Source organism: Ursus maritimus, unplaced genomic scaffold, assembly GCF_017311325.1.
Source record: "Ursus maritimus isolate PB19 unplaced genomic scaffold, ASM1731132v1 scaffold_6, whole genome shotgun sequence".
NCBI classification, from domain to species: domain Eukaryota; kingdom Metazoa; phylum Chordata; class Mammalia; order Carnivora; family Ursidae; genus Ursus; species Ursus maritimus.
Genome location: NW_024426774.1, coordinates 24,273,042 through 24,291,861, shown reverse-complemented (window position 1 = coordinate 24,291,861; position 18,820 = coordinate 24,273,042). Strand labels below are relative to the sequence as shown.

The 18,820-nt window shown below is 53.2% G+C and overlaps 1 protein-coding gene across 3 annotated transcripts in view; it reads left to right on the top strand.

The window, feature by feature from the left end:
• The window catches only part of GALNT14 (polypeptide N-acetylgalactosaminyltransferase 14), a 201,824-nt gene that overhangs the window by 124,957 nt on the left and 58,047 nt on the right, over positions 1-18,820 (top strand). For all 3 annotated transcript variants that reach the window (XM_040623060.1, XM_040623061.1, XM_040623062.1), the window contains one exon: positions 3,505-3,674. In XM_040623060.1, the coding sequence (XP_040478994.1) occupies positions 3,505-3,674 (170 nt within the window). The remainder of the gene's footprint in view (positions 1-3,504; positions 3,675-18,820) is intronic.

Sequence of the window (18,820 nt, the reverse complement as noted above, 5' to 3'; positions counted from 1 at the left end):
TGAAGGTGCACGTGCGTGTTCAGGCACTGTCCCGGGTGGTCACTGGAGCCAGGAAGGAAGGAATCTAAAGCATGGATACCATGTGCCTTCCTCTGGACCCTCAGAGCCGGAATATGGGGCCTTGTGAATTGAAGAGCTTGGAAGTCAACTCCAAATTAGTACTGGAAGTATTTGGGGGAATCTGGGGCCCTTCAGAAATCCTGGGAGGGCCATAGCCGCCACTTTCATCTGGGGACCAGCAAGGAAAGAGTGGCTGGCGCTTCCCGTGGGTGTGGCCCCCACCGAGCTCCTCTGTCCACTTGCTCTCAGCAGAGGACAGGCGCCTGACTGGTTTCCGTGGTAGAACAGACCGAGGCGTTGGGAGGTTCGGGAAGGATTCAGTCAGCAGTCCCTTCACTTTCTAGCCGTCAAGCTTGGGCAAGGCAGCCGGCGAGCCTCTCGATGCCGATCCCTCCCTGTACAGATGGGGCTGTGTGTGCATTCTGTGGCAATATGTGTGAGCCACCTTATGAAATAGAAATTGCTATTCAGATGGTAGCATTAGTATTTTAAGCACAGCGTCACTATTATTTAATACACCCAGATATTGTAGGAAAACCAAACTCCCAATACAGGGAGTTCCCCAGTGGATCTCAGGGCAGCCAAGTGTGAACCCACTCTGTGCACGTGACCGTCAGAGGGAGCGGTCCCCTCCAAGGAGGCTTTAACTGATTGTTGAGTTTTTCTCACCAGCCAGGCTGTTACTCTGGCTATGGGCTTTCTGGGGTCCAGAATCCCAGCTGAGTTCCCATGGCCCCGTCCCCAAGGAGGTGGATTTGGCCAGGGATGCCAAGGATGCTTTGCTGCCTGTAGGGTGGTGATTGCTTAGCCGAGCAAACCACCCAGCCTTATGCCCTCTTGGCCCTGGGACTGATCTGGTGTGAATAGAGAGCACGGGATGAAGCTAAGAGGTCTTTCCCTGCCTTTTCTCCGCCGCTCCCCAGGGCCTGTCCCTCCATCTGCTTCTCCAGCTGATGCCTGGCACCGTTCGTAAATGCCCCAGCACCGCTGCAGTGCAGGTCTCCCTTCCCACCAGTCTCGATTCCTGAGCTCACCTCCCACCTAGGCTCCTTGCAGCAGTCTCTTCCGTCCACTTCGTCCTGCACGTGCAGCCAAAGGCCCTTCCACCTGAGCCGCTTCGTACTGACCCAGCTGTGTTCCAGAGTTCTCTTTCACTCACTCACTCTTTGCAGCCCACGCTCTGGCCTCCCCATTCCTGAGCTAGCCGCCTTCTGAACACATTCTCCCTCCTCCAGGTCTTCCTGCCTTTTATCTGGGTTTTCACTACACATGTATTTCCCCTCCCATTTCCTCCTAAGCAAAGCAAACTCCCTGCTCATCTTTCAAGCACAAACTGATTTGACACTTCTTCCAGGCAGCCCTCCCCATTTCCCTCACTTCTCTGTTATAGGTGTTATAGGTGTCTTCATGCATGTCTCTCTGCAACCTTGCAACCCCTTCGAGGGCTGGGACCTTCCATCTCTGCATCTCCCCTCTGTAGCACAGAGCTTTGTAGGAGCTCACCACTGGCTGAGAGAATTGCAATGAATCTAATTGGGAATGAGCCAGGGGGAAATGGTAGAGGGCCCCATGATGTCAGGGTCACCCTGTGGTGATGTTCTCAGCACGAGTGACAGCTGTCAGGCTGTGACATTGCACAGCACAGGCTGGGGGTCTCACACCCCACCCCCTGTGTAGCAGCAGTATCCCAGGACGTTAATAAAATCAATTATTGGATAAAAATCGCTGGTTTCCAAAGCTTCATTTTGTGCTATTAGCAGGAGAATGGTGTTTCAAAAGGAGATAACAGAGAGAGAGAGAGAGGCAGATCAATTACCAGACAAGATCGAGTGGTGCATGAGATAAATGTGCACGCTGGCGAACCACCCCTTGGAGCCCTCTGTGGGTGGAGCTCCTGCCCTGCCATTTGCGGGGCCTGCCCTGGGCCTTCCTGTCTTGTTCCCCACATCCAGGAGGGCACCCTGGTCGGCGGCGGGAGGGGCGGTACCCAGGCAGCTTTTCGTACGTGCACAGGGACTAGGGGTCAGTAACACAAAGTGAGCATCTCATCTTTGGGGACGTTGCTAGCCCCAGGGTCCCAGCCCTCACATTCTAGGGCAGAGCCTGGTCCGTAGAATCTTCCCAGAGACACAGAGTTCTTTTTGCTTTGATGAACCTGAAAGTTCATCAAAGGGGAGTGGCTCTCCCCGAGGGGTGAAAGTGCCAGAATCAGCTGGGCAGGGGCCTTGGAGGGAAGCATCCAGCACGTGGAGGCTCTGAAGCCCACCAGCTCTGGCTGGCTGTGCAGAGTCTCTGCCTGGCTGCTGGGCTGGTGTGGGTGGGACAGATGAGGCAGCTTGGCTCTGGGCAGGAGCCATCCCCTCCCTGTGCAAATCCCCTCGCGGTCTCTGCCGTGCGAATGCACCGGAGGGTCGGGGACACTGAGTTCAGCTTTGGGCTCGACCATGGTCCCACCTGTGCAGACAAGCCCAGAACTTTGGTGAGAACTTGTCTTCCCAGCTCAGCACAGAGTGACTGGTGAGAATGAAACAAGACCGTGAATGCAGAAGCTACCTTATACGTCCTAACGTACTGTCTCCACGTACGGTGAGGGTATTACTTGTTCCTGCATCGACGCATGTGAAAAATAATCACAGATTTAGGGGTGCCTGCGTGGCTCAGTCGCTTCAATGTCCGACTCTTGGTTTTGGCTCAGGTCATGATCTCAGGGATGGAGCCCCGCATCGGGCTCTGCCCTCAGCACAGAGTCTGCTCGAGATTCTTTCTCTCCCTCCCCCTCTGTCCCTCCCCTCCGCATGCTCTTTCTCTCTCAAACGAATAAGTAAATCTTAAAAAAAATAATAATCACAGATTCCTGGGTTGAAGGAAGAAGGGGACACGCCGGCATCCATCTGGTGGGGAGCACACTGTTATAGTTGGATCGCCGACTTCCCATCTCTTCCTATGCAGAGGCGGGAACGACGGTCACACCGTCATTTTGTACCTGCTACGTGCCAGCTACGGTGCGGCACTTTTCAGCCGGGTGTTCTCACATTACCTTGGCGAAGTGGCCTGTGGGCTCAGGCTACTGGAACCCAAGTCCCAGCCCTGCCGACTTCCTAGTGCTGGGATCCTGAGCACGGTGCTTTGCCCATGGAGGCTGCTTTCTCGTCTGTGTCGTGGGGCTGTGAGCACTGCCCGCCTCCTGGAACTAGCAGGGGGAGTGAGCGAAGGGTCTAGCACAGCGCCTCCTACATAGCGCTCAGTACATGGCAGCTGCCCTGCTTGTGTTGTTGTGTTTGTTGTCACTGTTGCTGAGATTTTATTAACCTCTTACCCCTAGCCCATCCTTGGGCTAAACTTGGCCGGGAAAAAGCTGTTCTCTGCCGTGGGGCAGCGACAGACAGAGAAGGCTGGAGGAGGGCTGGGAGCTCTTCTCACTGGCTTGCCGTTTGTGCTCCGCAGACTTTGGACGCTGACTGGGAAGACCCGTGGGACCAGTTTGATGAGCGGCAGTATCTGAATGCCAAGAAGTGGCGCGTCGGCGACGATCCCTATAAGCTGTACGCTTTCAACCAGCGGGAGAGCGAGCGGATCTCCAGCAGCCGGGCCGTCCCAGACACCCGCCATCTGAGGTACTTCTCCGTGCTCCCACTTGGTGCTCTCTCCTGTTCCCAGTGCTCATGACGGAGCAACGGCAGGCTTGATGCGGGCGGTGCCCAGGCCAGGAGCTGGGGCAGGCAGGATGGTAGTTGACGCTGTCTGTGCTACTCACCGCTGTGAGCCATCCCCGAGCACCTCCACGGAGAACGTGGGAGGCCCCTTCACCTGCACCTTGCCCCCCTCACCCGGTGGCCACCCAGAAATCATGGAGCACTAAAGAACCTGTAGCCTGGGCCTGGTTTCCCTGGCAGATTCCCATGGCCTGGCCTGGCGTGGCTTTCAAATGGGGGAGGGCAGGACAGGCAGACCCCTGGGAAGTCAGGTTGGTGGCCTCATCTGTCGCTGGGAGGGGTCGTGTCCTCCGACAGCCCAGGCACATTTTGTTGTGCGAGGTGTTGGGCTTCCTCACATGCCACCGCTGTCTGCTTCGGAGCGGCCCATTCACACAGCCTCCGTTCTGCCATCGCCGCCCGCCGCCAGGCCACCCCTTCCGGTGGGTTGCAGAGGTCGGGCCTGACACAATGCAGAAAGCTTTATTTCTCAGGAGAGAGAGCCTTTGTGAAGGCATGTTGCCTCATTACCAATCCTTCCTAGAGCCAAACAGCCCTTTGGTTCGTCTTGAGGCCTGAGTGAGCAGGTCCGTGTCAACCCCAGCTCCTCCGTGCTGGCCTCCCTGCCTACAACTGGGAGGCCCAGCTGTGCCAAAGGCCCACCGGGGCGTGTTTCTGTCTCCTGTGGGAAATTCACTTTGCCCCAGCTCCAAATAGCAGACTGGCCTGTTTGGGGGGGAGGGGCTTGAAGGCTTTGTTACATTGAGAGGCTGGAGGACTGGTGTTAGCTTCTTAGCTTTCTGTCTTTCTTTGGGGCTGTGGGTACCTGCTTGTGGACACTGGGGTTTATGAGCAGGGCGGTAAGAATTGTCATGACTTATGACACTGGTCAATCTGGTGGTGCTTAAGTTGTCAGTCTGTGAAGGGGGCGGACTCAGTTTCCCCAGCTAGGCTGTACAACTCAGAAACCTCGACTTACATAGCACGCATCCCATGGAGGGGCTTATGTTAATCACCACCATTTATGAAAGGAGCCAGAGCCCTGGTTTCCCCATAGAAATAATGCCAGGGCCATGAGCTATAAGGCTTCTGTGGCTTCAGAAGTCTTCAGAAGAAGACTCCAAGAGCCTGCAAACTGAACAGTCCCCTCGAGGTACCCACGAGACTCTTGTTAGCAGCAGGAAGTCCCCACAGCCAGAGATCTGGGGTACTGGCTGTACCTCGAACACTCCATACTGCTGGCCTGAAATCTTCTTCATGTCAGAGTCTTGTAGTATTGTTATCAAAATTCCCCAGCACTTAACCTGGTCCTTGGCATCTGATAGAATATTCTTTAAAAATTGGGTAATTTGGGGGTTCCTGAGTGGCTTAGTCTGTTAAGCTTCTGCCTTAGATTCAGGTCATGATCCTGGAGATCCTGAGATCCAGCCCAGCCTTGGGCTCCTTGCTCAGCCTGGAGTCTGCTTCTCCCTCTGCCCACACCACCCCACCCCCGGCTCGTGCTCTTTCTCTTAAATAAATAAATACAATCTTTTAAAAAGAATTAAGTAATTTTATTTCCCTGAGCAGAGACTACAGGTAGGAGAATAGGGAGAAGGCTGAGAAGCCCGCCTGGTCTCAGGCAGGTGGTCCCGCCCTTGTCCTGAGTCCAGATGGTGAGACCCTCCAGAAGGACGAAGGGTCGCCTCCCGGCCAGGAAACAAGCCTGCTCCCACCTGCAGAAGGGAGGCATGGAGTGGGGGATTCACTGAGCAGGTAGGTTCCAAATGATACCCTGAGCGGGACGAATTTCTGTGATCACCCTCGTCTGTGATCTGAGAGGTAGAAATGAAAGTGGATGATGAGGGCCAGCCATATGTACGGGTTGTGTAGGAGGCATTGAGACCATCCCCAAGGATCCGAGTTTTCCAGGTCCTGTTTGGGGCCCTCTCTGAGTGTGTTGTATCTGGTAGTAAATGTGATCGCCGGCAGGGTGGCAAGAGAGGCAGAGAGGATTTAGATGGAATCTAAGGCCCCCTTTGGGAAGACAAAGAGGAAAAGTCTATCAGCCATATGTCTGCCTCTGGGCACTAACCTTGCCCTGTGGGAGCTGGGATTGTGTGACTCAGAGAATTTCAGATCTGTGGCTCCTGGTCTGAAAGAGCAGGAAGAGGAGAGGATGGGGGATTGGGACTGAGGGCAGGCACGTGGGACCAGGCAGCCACGGCAGGGCTGTTGAGCACGGACTGTGTGCAGAGCCCCAGGCTAGCGCCAACAGAGGCTAACAACTGGGTCAGCCACCTCCAGGCTGAGTGTGGTATGGGGCTGACCCTGTGCGCAGATCACTCTTATGCTAATGAGAGTTCCAGAGACTGCCAGCAAAGCCCACTGTGCTTCCCTCAGATGGGCCCCCCTGGACGTTGACCTTCTGTCTACAGGATCTCCTCCTTCCAGCCCTCGCTTCCCAGGGAATCAGTGTCTGTGAGGTTAAAACCACCGGCTAAGTCCCTTAATCCTGTGATTCCAGGCTCCTGTATCCTGACTTCATCCTGATGTAATGCATGGGGCCGGCCTGCCTGGGCTGACAGAGCCCTGGGGTCCTTCTTGGGACCTGCCTACCCCAGCTCTGACCAGCTGTGGCTGCTGGTGACCTATCTCCTGTTGTCCAGGGAATCAATCAGTGGCTGGCATTTAGGGCTGCATCATACTTTGCTGTGGGGGCTGTCCTGTGCATTGTAGGGTGTTGGGGAACGTCTGTGGCCTCCACACACTAGATGCCAGTAGCTCCCCCCATGTTGTGGCATTGCCGGATGTCTCTGGAGGGGCAGAGTTGCAGTGAGAGCGAACCCCTGCTGTAGAGCCAGCCCCGCTCATTGTCTGAGTTCTCAAGACTGAACCGTCGACGTGCGTTATCAGCCCCAGCAGCAGGACGAGGCCCTCTGCCCTCTAGGGGGAGTCATCTTTGCTGGCACCTAGTACAGCACCTGGTGTGTGCCAGAATTTCAAGAAACATTTGTTGAACAGAGGAGAGGGAGAGGAAATCTGCAAAGACACTTGACTACTTTCTCCCATCTGCCTTCTGTGCAAAGAGGGGAAGAGGACCGAGAAGCAGCCCCCGGCCTCCTCTCCCTCCATCCTCGGGGGCTTTAGGGGAGGAGGCAGGAGAACAGAGTCCGTGAAAGGAGTTCTCATTACCGGGAAGAGAAGAGTGAAGAAAGAGCATGGGGGAGTGGCCTGAGCTTATTAAATTTGCTTCCAATTTTCTTACCCCCGTAATTGGATTCTGATTTATAGGATGCGTGTGGACAAGTGCCCGAGACCGAGCTATTAGCTGAGCATTAGAGCACGCGCTGCTGGGAGGCCGGCGTCGGGGGGCATCGTTCAGGAATCCGAAGATGCCGTGAGGCTGGAGGAGGCCGTGGGTGGGGGGAGGGAGACAGGGCTATGGAAGTTTTCACCCAACAGACAGCTGGGCTGGTGGAAAAACCAAACGCATTGGCAGTACGGAAGCCCTCCCAAGCATGTCGTGGCCCGGCACTGAGCGAAAGCAGCCCCACAGAGGCCAGGGGCTTCATTTCCCCGTGTGGAATAGAACGTCACGTTGTTCTCTCCGTCCCCTGTGCCAGGGAGCCCAGGGTATTTTGTGGAGGGGTCCGGTTGACCTGGAGAGTGGAATAACCAAAGTGAGGAGGCAGACTTGGAACTCCCTGTTCCCATGCTTTATGGGGGGTGGGAAGTGAGTGATGTCCATACTCAGGCTAGTTTGGAAAGTGAGTATCTGTGGTTTCAAATGGATCCCTGGCACATTCACCCTTTAGGGTTGACAACCGAATCTTCTCATGCCCACCCATCCCTGACCTAACATGTGACATTTTCACAGTCTTGAGATGGAAAGCTGCTGTATTTGGCCTTTCAACACATCTTGGCCGTGGCTCAGTTTCTTCATCCCTGATCCAGGGCCTGTGGAAGGCGTGGGGACCAGGTGCCCAGCAGTGGCCTTCTGCACGACCTTCTGCACGTCCTCTCTCGGCTTTGTTCTCTCATTGCATGGGACTAGATGGCCTTGAAGCTTCATCAGTGCAGAGTTGCTGTAGCTTACCCATCAGTGCACTCTTCTGTAGTCGGTCTTCTCATTCTAGATGTATCCACGTCCATGTACTCAGCTCTCCCACCCGTCTCCGTGGGAATCTCATGGTTGCGCTGGCATCGGGCCAACCTAGTGCCACATTGTTCCCCGAGACCCACAATCATGTGAACACAGACGTGAGCCTTAACTCCCAGGGCCCTGCCGAGGTCCTCTGCGGTCGTGAGGGTGAAGAAGTGGCCGTATCGGGGTGGCGACTGTGAGCCGTAAGTAACTGTTTCAGTGGAAGGAAGGGACAGCGTCTAGCTGGGGTGAGTCTGAGATTTCCCAGGCGAGTTCTCCAGTTTATCAAGCACTGACTGGTACAACAAATAGTCCTCGTTTTCCGGTTGTCCCGCCCCCACTGCTGTCACCACATTTGGGTGACAACAGCTGGGCTTGCCATCATCCGAGGAGCACATAAAACATCTGGCAGATGAGAAGCCATTCAACAGAGGCACACCCCTGGAGAAGGGAGGCAATATTTTGATAAAGCAAATGTATATTTTTGCTGTTGCCTAGCAATACTTATTATGGGGTTGCTGTGATTGCAGGGGAGCAGGTGGCAGGGTGGACCGCGCCCAGGAGCTGCGAGCTGGAAGGCCTTATGGCTGGGAAGCCTCATTAGGTCACCTCCTCCTGGCCGGCTGGGTCTGATTGCTCCCCTCAGCCTGCTCTCCCAGCTTCTGTCCAGGGCGGTGCTAAATGGTTCAAACAGTGGGATACCCATCGCTTGCCTGGAGGGAAAATTCCACACTTTGATACATCTCACCAGGAAGACATTTTTCCTTTGCTCCTTTTCATCCTAGGAAATGAAGGGGCAGCAGCCCGGTCTGGGATCGCGTGTCTCCCTCCTTGTATTTACTTGGTTGGAATGGCTGCCGAAGATCATCATCATTTCTCTCCTTGTACTCGTCACTTAGCAGTAATAGGATAAAAATCTTTACGGCTGGAACGGCTAAGCATAAAAAATGTTCATATTCCCTCAGAGTCAAGGCTATTCCACTAGCTTAGCACAGAGTTGGTGATTCCACATCTAGGCGGAGGGGAGGAGAGAGGAAACCCATCACAGACACTTAGCTTTTGCAAACATGCTCTCCCCATCTGCTACGTTCTGGTCCCTCCTGTGCACCATTTTTCAATACAGGAGTTTGTGAGCCTGTTGATAGTAGCCATGAGTGAGCTTCACTCCAGAGCATCCCGGAGTCCCAAGGAGCCTTGGAAGGGGGCAGCAGAATGACTTTCTGCACATCCTAGGAGTGCTCTGCGGAAGAAAGGGTCTGCTGCCCTGGGGGGCTATCTGAGTACCGGTGCAGGGCATAGGAGTGGGTTCTCACCAGCACAGCAGGGGAAGAGAAGCCACAGAGGCTGAGATGGGAGGGGCCTCTGGGCCAGGATTCCCTCCACTCCTGGTCCCCTGGGTCCTTGCATGCTACCCCTGTCCCTCCGCCACTGCCTGCTCTGTGAGTTTCAGGCAGATTTCCCAAAGAGGCAGCATCTCAGCCTTTGAAAGGGGACCAGTCAAGAAAATTGCCAATGAGAATTCATCTGAACGAACCTCCTTCACTAATGTTTTCTCACACCTTGTTTAAGCTCATTCCCACCAGCTTTGACATTGTGCGTAGCATTCATTCATTCATTTTCCCATTCTTTCACTCATTCATCCACTTGACACGTTTATTGGGCACTAACCACATGCCAAGCTCTATGCTAGAAATTGGTCCCCACTCCCTGGGAGCTCATGGTCTATGGAGAAAATGCACATGGGACTGATTCCTGATGCTCAACTGTGGATTGCTCCAAGGCCATATTGTTGCTTCTGGAGCTAATGCACGGACTTCCTGTCCTTGATTTCCAAGTACCCATCTCCCGCCCTGTCCTGGTTTTGGTGTCGCTATTTCTGTCTTGGCCATGGAGCAAACCATACGAATTAGGAGCTTTCCTGTAAAAAAGTCAAAACAGCACTAAGCCGGCCTACCCAGGAGAAGGCATTTACACTTGGATAGGAGGCAGAGGCTTTTTGAAGGAAATGGCATTTGAGCTGGAATTGGGGGCGACAGGTAGGATTTTAGCTGGTGGCAGGCATCCCAGATTGAGGGAACAGCATACGCAAAGACAAGGAGGTGGGAGAGCCACATTGTTTTGCAGGAGTCAGTCCAATTTCCTTGGAGTGTGGGTGATGGAGGGGAGAATAATTCTGGATAGGAAACTTGGGGTCGTGTTGTAGCCAAGTCTTGAATTCAGGATAAGGAGCTTAGAGTCAGTTCAGTCAACATTGAAATGTTAGGACTTTCATCCTGTCATAGCCTCATCATCTCAGCGACCCTGGCAGATGTCCTAAGCAACGCATCCCTGGCCAGTCCTGGATCAGTGGAGCTCTGCCGAGGCAGGCGGGAGGCAGTGGGGAGTACCAAGGTAGGTCCGAGCGGAACTGTGCCAGGCGGCAGTGATGCACTCCCCACCCCCAAAGAAGGGTAGGCAATGTCCAAAACCAATCTTAGACTGAAGTGGGGCCAAGGGGATAGAGTGTGATGTGGGATCTTGTCTTCAGGGCACTGGCATCCTCAGGGTGACATGCTGTGTTTTATGCTGGGGAGTTTCTTCTGGGGTGAGGTGGGAGAGAAGCAAGAGCTGGTCAGGAGGGAAAAGGAGCTGGTAGGGATCTGGAAAAGGAATCTGCCCTGTCTGACTATTGGGTTTAGTACTGGGTATGAAGACTTGGGCAGAAGATCAAGACTAGCATATTCCTAGGTAAAGAGATCAGGCTCGGAGGGGTTAAGGGACGTGTCCAAGATCACACAGCTAGTCAGTGCTCAAAATCAAGTTTTCAGATTCTAGGTCTAATTGTATGTAAATATCTATATGTATATATTCTGTCCCAAATAGGAAGCCCAGATTATGTCCAAGTTCACTGAGTGTGTGTGTGTGTGTGTGTATGTGTGTGTGTGTGTGTGTGTGTGTGTGTGTGTGTGCTTTACTGGTGCTTGTAGGGCAAGGAGAAGGGATGATGTGTGAGAATTCTGTTTCCCAGTTAAAGTAGTTTGAGACTTCCGTTTGAGCTTGCTTGGAGGCATGGATAGAACATATTTCAGTTAGCTAACGGAGTCAGTAGTTTCTTGTGTTCTGTTGCCAAGGCCAAGAAAACCTGTGTGCCTTTGAAAGGCACTAAATGGCTCCAGCTCTGGAGACACATTTCCCTCCCTCCCCCCAGGGCTTCCCTCCTTTATTATGCATTGCCCGAGGAAGGAGATGATGGAAGGAGATATGGAAAGACACAGAGAAGTGTGTTCAGGGCCCAGGACTGGGAAACTAATTTGGAATTAAGTATTTCCCCTGCAGAGTTATTCCTGCAAATTATTGAGTCTTAGGTTATTAGGTGTGCACCTTAAAAATTAAACAACAAAGGTTGTTGAGCAGCAAATGAGTTTGTTCAGAAAGAGCAGAGAAATTGCAATTTGGGACATACAAACCCTGGGGGGCCACAGGCAAGTCTGGAGACCCAAGGGGAGAACATCATCCTGTAGGAGAAAGGAGGAAGTTGGAGGGGTCATTCTGAACAAACGTGCATTGGAGGAAAATGAGAGTCTGAAGTGGTGACAGCTTCTCATTGGCTGCAGGTGAGGGCAACTTGCTGTTGCCGGGGTGGGAGGAAATCTTCCTTCTTCCTGACGGACTGTATTTTGAATGAGGTTTCCTTTATTCATTTTCACGTCGGGATAGATCAGTAAACAAGCAGTCCAAACACTTGCTCTCATGGAGCTTAGATTTCCCAAGGAGGCAAATCTCCCGGCTAGATGACTGGGAACTCCTTACTGCCCTCCACAGGCCACCTGTCCCTTCTCACCAGAGGGCTACTCCCCCTGGGAAGAACGTTCCCTTAGCTGGCCTTGAAAACAAGCCTTGGTTCATTCCCCCTTCTGTTTACCCCCCCCCCTTTCTTCTTCCCTTTCTTCTTCTACTGATCTTCCTCTTCTTATGTTCCATAAATGAATGAAACCATATGATAATTGTCTTTCTCTGCTTGACTTATTTTGCTTAGCATTATCTCCTCCAGTCCCGTCCATGGAAACAAACTGAGGGCTTCAGAGGGGAGGGGGGTGGGGGAATGGGATAGGCTGGTGATGGGTATTAAGGAGGGCACGTATTGCATGGTGCACTGGGTATTATACGCAAGTAATGAATCATGGAACTTTACTTCAAAAACTAGGGATATACTGTATGGTGACTAACATAATATAATAAAAAAAAGATTATTTTAAAAAAAAAGAAAAGAAGCCCTGGCCCATGCACTCGGGGCCAGTAACACCAAGGGGAAGTTGGCATCATTGCTCTCTCCTCTAAATTATCCTTTTTTTCCCCATTGTTTTTGGGGAATACACTTTTAAGAAAGCAGAAGGCTGAAGAGGAGACCCTGAACTTGCATTCTGCATTCTGGAGTGTTCTCTTTAGTGCTGTTGGGGGCACCAGGACAGCTGGAGTGCTCAGGGGAAGAGAAAGCATTGCTGAGTTTGGCTGTGGCTCTTGCCTCTAGTTCATGGGCTCTATCGAATCCTTCCACTTCGGTGGCTTTTGAAATATCCCTGCAAGACCGAAGTATTCCTCAAGACCCAGAACTTCTCTTCATCTTAGGTAGATTTTGAATCAGAGTCCCACATACATACAGAAAAGCTGACACTTCATACATGTACCGCTTGAAGAAATTTCCAGAGAGAACACGCCCACATTCCTACATCAAGCACGTCCACCAAGGGAAAGACGACGCTCAGTTTGCCAGAACCACCCTTACGTCCCTGCCCCTACTCCCCGCTATGGGTAACACTGTCCCGACTTCAAACGCCATAGACTAGCATTGTTTGTTTTTGAATTTTACATAACTGGACTTACACAGTATGTGCTCTTGTATGTCTGGCTTCCCTCAAAATTATGTGTGTGAAATCCAGACATGTTTTCCGAGGTGTACTGCGTTTATTCTCACTGCTGTATAGTATTCCTTTGTATGAGTCTATCGCAATTTATGTATCGGTTCTACTGTTAATGCTCATGGGGGTTTTTCCATAGTGGGGCTCTTACGAACAGTGCTCCTGTGATCCATCTTGTACTTGTCTTTTGGTGAACACGCGTTTCCTCCCCACCGGCCATGTACGTGTGTGAGAGTTCCAGTGGCTCGCCATCTTTGTGGTCAGTCACTGGCTGTTGTCTGTTTCACTTGAGCCTTAGAGAGGCTGCATCGTGGTATCTTCCAGTGGTGAAGGTTTGCCTTTCCCCACCAATCAGTGAGGTGGAGCACCTTTCGGAAGTTCATGGGCCACTCCAGTCCCGAGTCAAGTGTTTCATACCTGCTCTCTTCCCCTTTCTAGGCCCTTTGCCCAAAAACCAAGCACAAAGCCTGACTCCTAGTCTGTCCTCAATAACCTGCTTCTCTTCTGAGTGTTTTTGACATTTTCTCCCACATCATGGCGGTGTGCGGTAAAATGGGGGGAAGCTACTAGACGGAGCATGAGAAGCCATGGGTCCTGTCTAAGATCGTGCCCAACTCTTCAGCTCTCAGGGTGTCTGTTTCCTCACGGGTAAGAAGAGAGAAGTAGCTCAGAGATGCTTATTAAGGTCACTTCCAGCCCTGTCTGCCAGTTGAAAATACTTGTGCTGGTAAGAATGTGCAGGAACTGACTTAGGGACTGAATCTGATTGGAGGCTATTTCCAGAAGCACGACTCCCTCCAGCTCTGCAGCACCTCCCCTCCCCCATGGCCCTGGATGAATCCTTCCCCTCACACACTTCTCCTCCTAAGGAGACTCGGGGGCCTGCAGGACCACGACAGCTGTCCTTTACTGCCGTCTTGTCCATTTCTTTGGGCCCTCATGCCTTCCCCTGGGCGAAGGTCTCCAGACCCCCCTCCTGGCTTGAGAGGCCAACATGATCCGCTTTGATACCGTCTTTGCCCTTTAACAGCAGAGCTGTTTGCTCCTGGAGTTGACACATCACAGGATGGCAGCTTGACTGAAACTGGTGACCTGCCCACGGTTTTCGGCGTAGAATAAGGATTGGAACGTGTGAACTTTTCCCCTTTATAACGCAGAGCGCTGTCGTGTTGGGTTACCATTATCCCCCCCAGCGCTTCAGAGAACCGTCGGCTGGTGTGACAGGCCACTCCTCTGCGCCTCTAATGCTAGAAAGAAACAGGGCCGGGAGAACGGGCCCGAGGACATCCTGAGTGGCTCGGGCACCTGGCACAATTCCTAAGTAAAAGCTGAACCTTGGCCGTGCTCAGAATAAGAGTACCACACCCTGCGGCTCTAGGAGACTTCACAGAGCGTCCTCACATGTCCTTCTTAGCTGCCCTTGGGGGGAAGGGGTCACCGCCATCCAGCAGGGAAGAAAACGGAGTGCAGGCCCTTAGCTGGTTAAGTGAGTGGCAGGGCCAGGCCTCCTAGCCCTGGGAGCTTTGAGATCAGGCCTGTCTGCCGGTCGTCAGCTGCTCCTTGGGTGAGTTACTCTAACTCCCCAAGCCTCAGTTCCTCGTCTTGAAATGGGAGTAACAATGGTAGCCAGGGTTGCCATCATGGGGAGGTGCAATAATCCATTTCGGATGCTGAGCACAGTCTTTAGCCCCCAGTCAGCGCGGTCTGCTAGCCGTGGCGGTGAGTCGTCGGACGGGTCTGAGCCCCAGGATCCCCGTGAGCACCGGGCCCTGTGACCTGTCCGAGGCTCGGCAGCAGGTCCAGAGGCAGGACAGAGAGGGGGCCAGCCCTGAAGGAGCAAGGAGCTACGTGAATGAGTTTGGAGAGGTCCTGGCTCTGTGCCCGGTCCCCCACCTCTGAGCTGGGGTGTGCTCCAGGAACAGGGTGGTGCGGGGGCGGAGAGGGTGCGGGCAGAGAAGTTCTGCACAGAGCTTCCTGCCTCAGCCTCGGCTCCTGGCGCCGAAACACTTCACTTGCCTGAATGTCAAACTTAACTTTAAAAACCGGAGCGCAAAATAAGCAATGAGGCAATCGCGATGCCCGTCTGGTGAAATGTGTACTTTTAAAATAGTGGGGATAGAAGCCAAGGCCAGCAGAGGGAGTGATTTCAGGGCTGGGGGCCAGGAAGTAGAACTGTGTCTGACAGCAGATGAAAAGAGCAGAGGAGGTGACAGCTGTGGGCGGGCGGCTGTGGAAAGCCGGTGCTGGCCGGGGTGACAGACAGTGGGATGGAGTGACGTGAGTGGTGGGCCTGGGGGCGGCTGAAGAAGGCACGATGTGACAGAAGAGGGGGGACCTGTGGAGTCACGTAGCAGCCGGGGTTCCGTCTGGGCTAGCAAGGGCAGGATCGGCTAATGCCCCTACAGTTGTCCTTGGTGAACCAGATGCAGTAGGAGGACCCCTGATATTTGACTGAAGCACGGGTGTCCGGACAGCTCTCACCTTCTGCCCCCATGTGGCCCTCACCCTGACCATGACGCCAGCCAGAACAGGCATCGTTCCGTCTACTCTCCTGCTTCCCTGCTCTGCCACGTCTGCCCTGATTCATCATGTGGACACAACATTTTTTAGAAGATTTTACTAATTTATTAGCAAGAGAGAGAGCAGAGGGAGGGACAGAGAGAGAGAGAATCTCTGGCAGATTCTGTGCTGAGCATGGAGCCCCATGCGGGGCTCCGTCCCATGACCCTGAGATCATGACCCGAGCTGAAATCAAGAGTCAGGCATTCAACTGACTGAGTCCCCCAGGCGCCCCAGGACACATCGTTTATTCCTTACCCCACGTCTCACCAAGCCTGCCTGTACTGCCTCTCGAGACAGAAGGCACCCACTTGGCTTTCACCTGCCCCATCACAGGACAGGTCCCACTGTTGACCTTGGACCCAAGCCGAAACCTTTGGAGTCCGACTTGTCCACCCTCATTCTGTTGAGTCTGCCTCTTAGATAGCCCTTGGAGACTGGCCTTGCCTGCCATCCTCAGTGGTGGTCCCCTCTCTCCAGAGTGACTACAGCAGCCCCCACCGCCCTCCAGCATGGCTCTGGCCCCTTACCAGTCCGTCCTCCGCTCTTCCTCCACAGAGAGCTTTCCAAATGCAGACACTTGGCTTCCCATTTGAAATCTTTCAAATGTCGTTGGCTCACTTCTTCCAGAAGGCAGGTCCACCCCAGCCAGTCGAGGCTGCGGCTGCCTGACTATGCTCAGGCTTCGTGCCTCTTCACCTTGCTACTCTGCCTGCACAGGGCATGCCATCTTTCGGGAACCTGGGGCAGCTGGGGAGGCTGTTCTCCAGGAAAGCGTCCCCCCCCCAGGCTAAGTTCAGCGGCTCCTCCTTACTCCTGTGCTCACTTGTGAGCACTCATTACCCCAGGGGCGCACATCAGTCTCCCCTCGAGACCTGGAGCAGCCTAGGACAGGTGTTCCAACAGTGTGCCTGACACTCAGCCTCTCATCGCTACGCTCTGAGGGACTGTGGACCCAAAGGCACCTCACCAGCTTCACCATCAAACTCTCTACTGAAAACAAGAGTGTTTGGGAGAGCAGGTGCGGGAAAGAATCCTCAAAACAGAGGGTGAAAATCCAGTCATGGGAAATTTAAAACCACCCTCACTCAACAAAGGATTCTCCATGTTAGCCCATAAATCCGGGACCATAAGCAGCCAATGTTTATTGATCAAACTATTCCCCTAACACGTGGTAGGCACCTTGTATGTGTTCTCCCAGCTCAGCCTCCCAGCAGCCTTGCTGCGATTCCGGTTTAGAGATGAGGACATTTACTCCAGTTGGTTGACTAACTTGCCATTAAGAACATAAAGAAGTAGAAAAGTGGGCCGTGCCCACGGAGAAGACAGCACAGCTTTGCAAACAGGGGAGTAAGTCCCATTGAGACGTGTGGTGGTGGACGATGACATGGGTGGCACAAGGGTTGTAATTTAGGCAGCCCCGGACAGGAAGATGAGAGTGTGGGGGATGGGGAGGCATGTGGAGGTTGTGCTGGAGGGAGGTGAGTGGACCGGGTTAGCAGGGCTGGAAGACTTAGGCAGGGGAACTGTGGGGCAGGGCTGGGGGTTAGTGTGAGGGGGAGGCCTTGGGATGCGGTCAGGGCTTGGCTTCAAGGAACCAGGTGAGGCTAGGGAGAGTGGTGTGTGACTTGTGTGCAGAGAGCAGGGAGGAAGGGGATGGGGGGGCGGCTCTGCAGGCAGGAAGAACAGTCAGGGGGCTTTGCAAGGGTGCAGACCCAGCTTGGGCAGGTGGAAGTGAGAATAAAGGAGGGGTGGAGGCAGAATGTGGGGCAGGACTGGCTCAGGATGGATGGATGAACTGGCTAGGAGGAGGGCATGGGAAGATATGAGAAGCCTTTGCTTTTTACCTCCCCACCTCAGACCTTCCAGAGGGGCACGCCATTGTGAGTCCCCAGGAGAAGAAGTGGGGGACACTTGGCCCTCAAGCAGCCCATTCCTGAGCTCAGTGGGGTGGGCCTGGCTGTGTCCCTGGATTCACTAGGGCTACAGGTCTTATCTCAGCTTGAATTTGAGGATTGAAGGCAAAAGGTAAAAGGAAGGACTGACTATTCTCTGATCCTTGAGCTAGAAAGTCTGAGAAATATCAGGAAATAGCTCAGGGAGCATCAAAGGGAGACACCATTCTTTTAGCAGGTGAGGGACAACCCAGACTTAGGATTTTCCATCTTTCCAGAACCTTCCAGCATGTGCCCTTCAAGACCAAAGGCAGAGAGAAAGACCAGTGTGAAATAAAGGCTGAGAGCCAGTGAGTTGAATGACCATCCAGGGGCACCCTAGGGGAGCGTGTGAGAGCACAGCGTCGGGAGCCAGCCCATCGGTTTTATCTCGAGGCTCTGCTGCTTACTGACCTGCCCTCACAGTCCCCTCCAGAACGGGAGAGGAGGAGTCCCAGCGCCTGCCTCAGAGAATCATTGTGCAGATCTAAAGCTCTTGGAAGAAGACCTGAGACAGAGCCAGGGGTCAGTAGGTGTTGTCTCTTATTACTATTGTGTAATGTGATTCAAGCAGGGCTAAAATAAGACTTGAAGGAGCCCTTGTCCCAGACACTGAGGAATCTTTTTCAGAAACATTGCAAAAATAGGCCTTGGCCCACCTCCACACTTCCTGGTCCCAGCTACACTCTGCATTTGCCTTTTGAGAACATTCTCCTCTGTGTGTGTGCACGCACACGTACGCACACGCACACACGCGCACATGCCTGCCATCTGGGTGGCACTCGGTACCAGCGAACACAGATCCTGGCAAGGTCCCAAGAGGAGCCTCTTTGCTGCCTCCCGAAAGCAGTTGCTCTTCCTGGAGAGAAGGTACTGCTTCCTACCTGTGGTTTCCCCCAAACTGCGGGGTCCCACTCATTTCAAAAGACCTGGTCAACATAATCAGTTGTCTGGGCAAACAAGGGGGTCCTGTCCAGAAGGGAGCAGTGGTGGGGTCCAGGAGGCCTCAGCTTAGCCCGAGGTGTCTGCGTTCCCCAGTCGGGTGCTCATTCTGAGCCAGTTGCACAGGCAGCAGAAGTCCATGAGGAGGTAAACTGGGACCAGAGATCAGGAAAACCGTCCCGATGTGTGAGATCAGCAGCACCAAGAACAGAGCTGGGGCTGCTGGTTCCGGAGCAAAGAGTGGCGGTGTCCCGGCTTCCGTGTTTGGTGTCCACGGCGCAGGGGGCGGTCAAACACAGGCTCATCCTAATTTAGTGGATGGACCTTTGAGCTGTACTTTCACATGTAAATTAGTGCAAATCTGATCCTTGGTGTTGGGGGAAGAGGGGATACCGCGAGAGAGATGTTCTTAAAGCTTAATTTTACAATTTAAAGGGTTTTTAATGGTTCTGAAATTGCAGCCTTTTCTAAGTGTTTAAACACCCATTTATGAAAGAATGATATTAGATGATGAGATTTTTTTAAATATGTTCTCTCCTGCAAAATATAATGTTGCAAACCTAATAATGGTCTTTATAATTTTTTAAGTTTTGGTTTACTTGTACAAAAGAA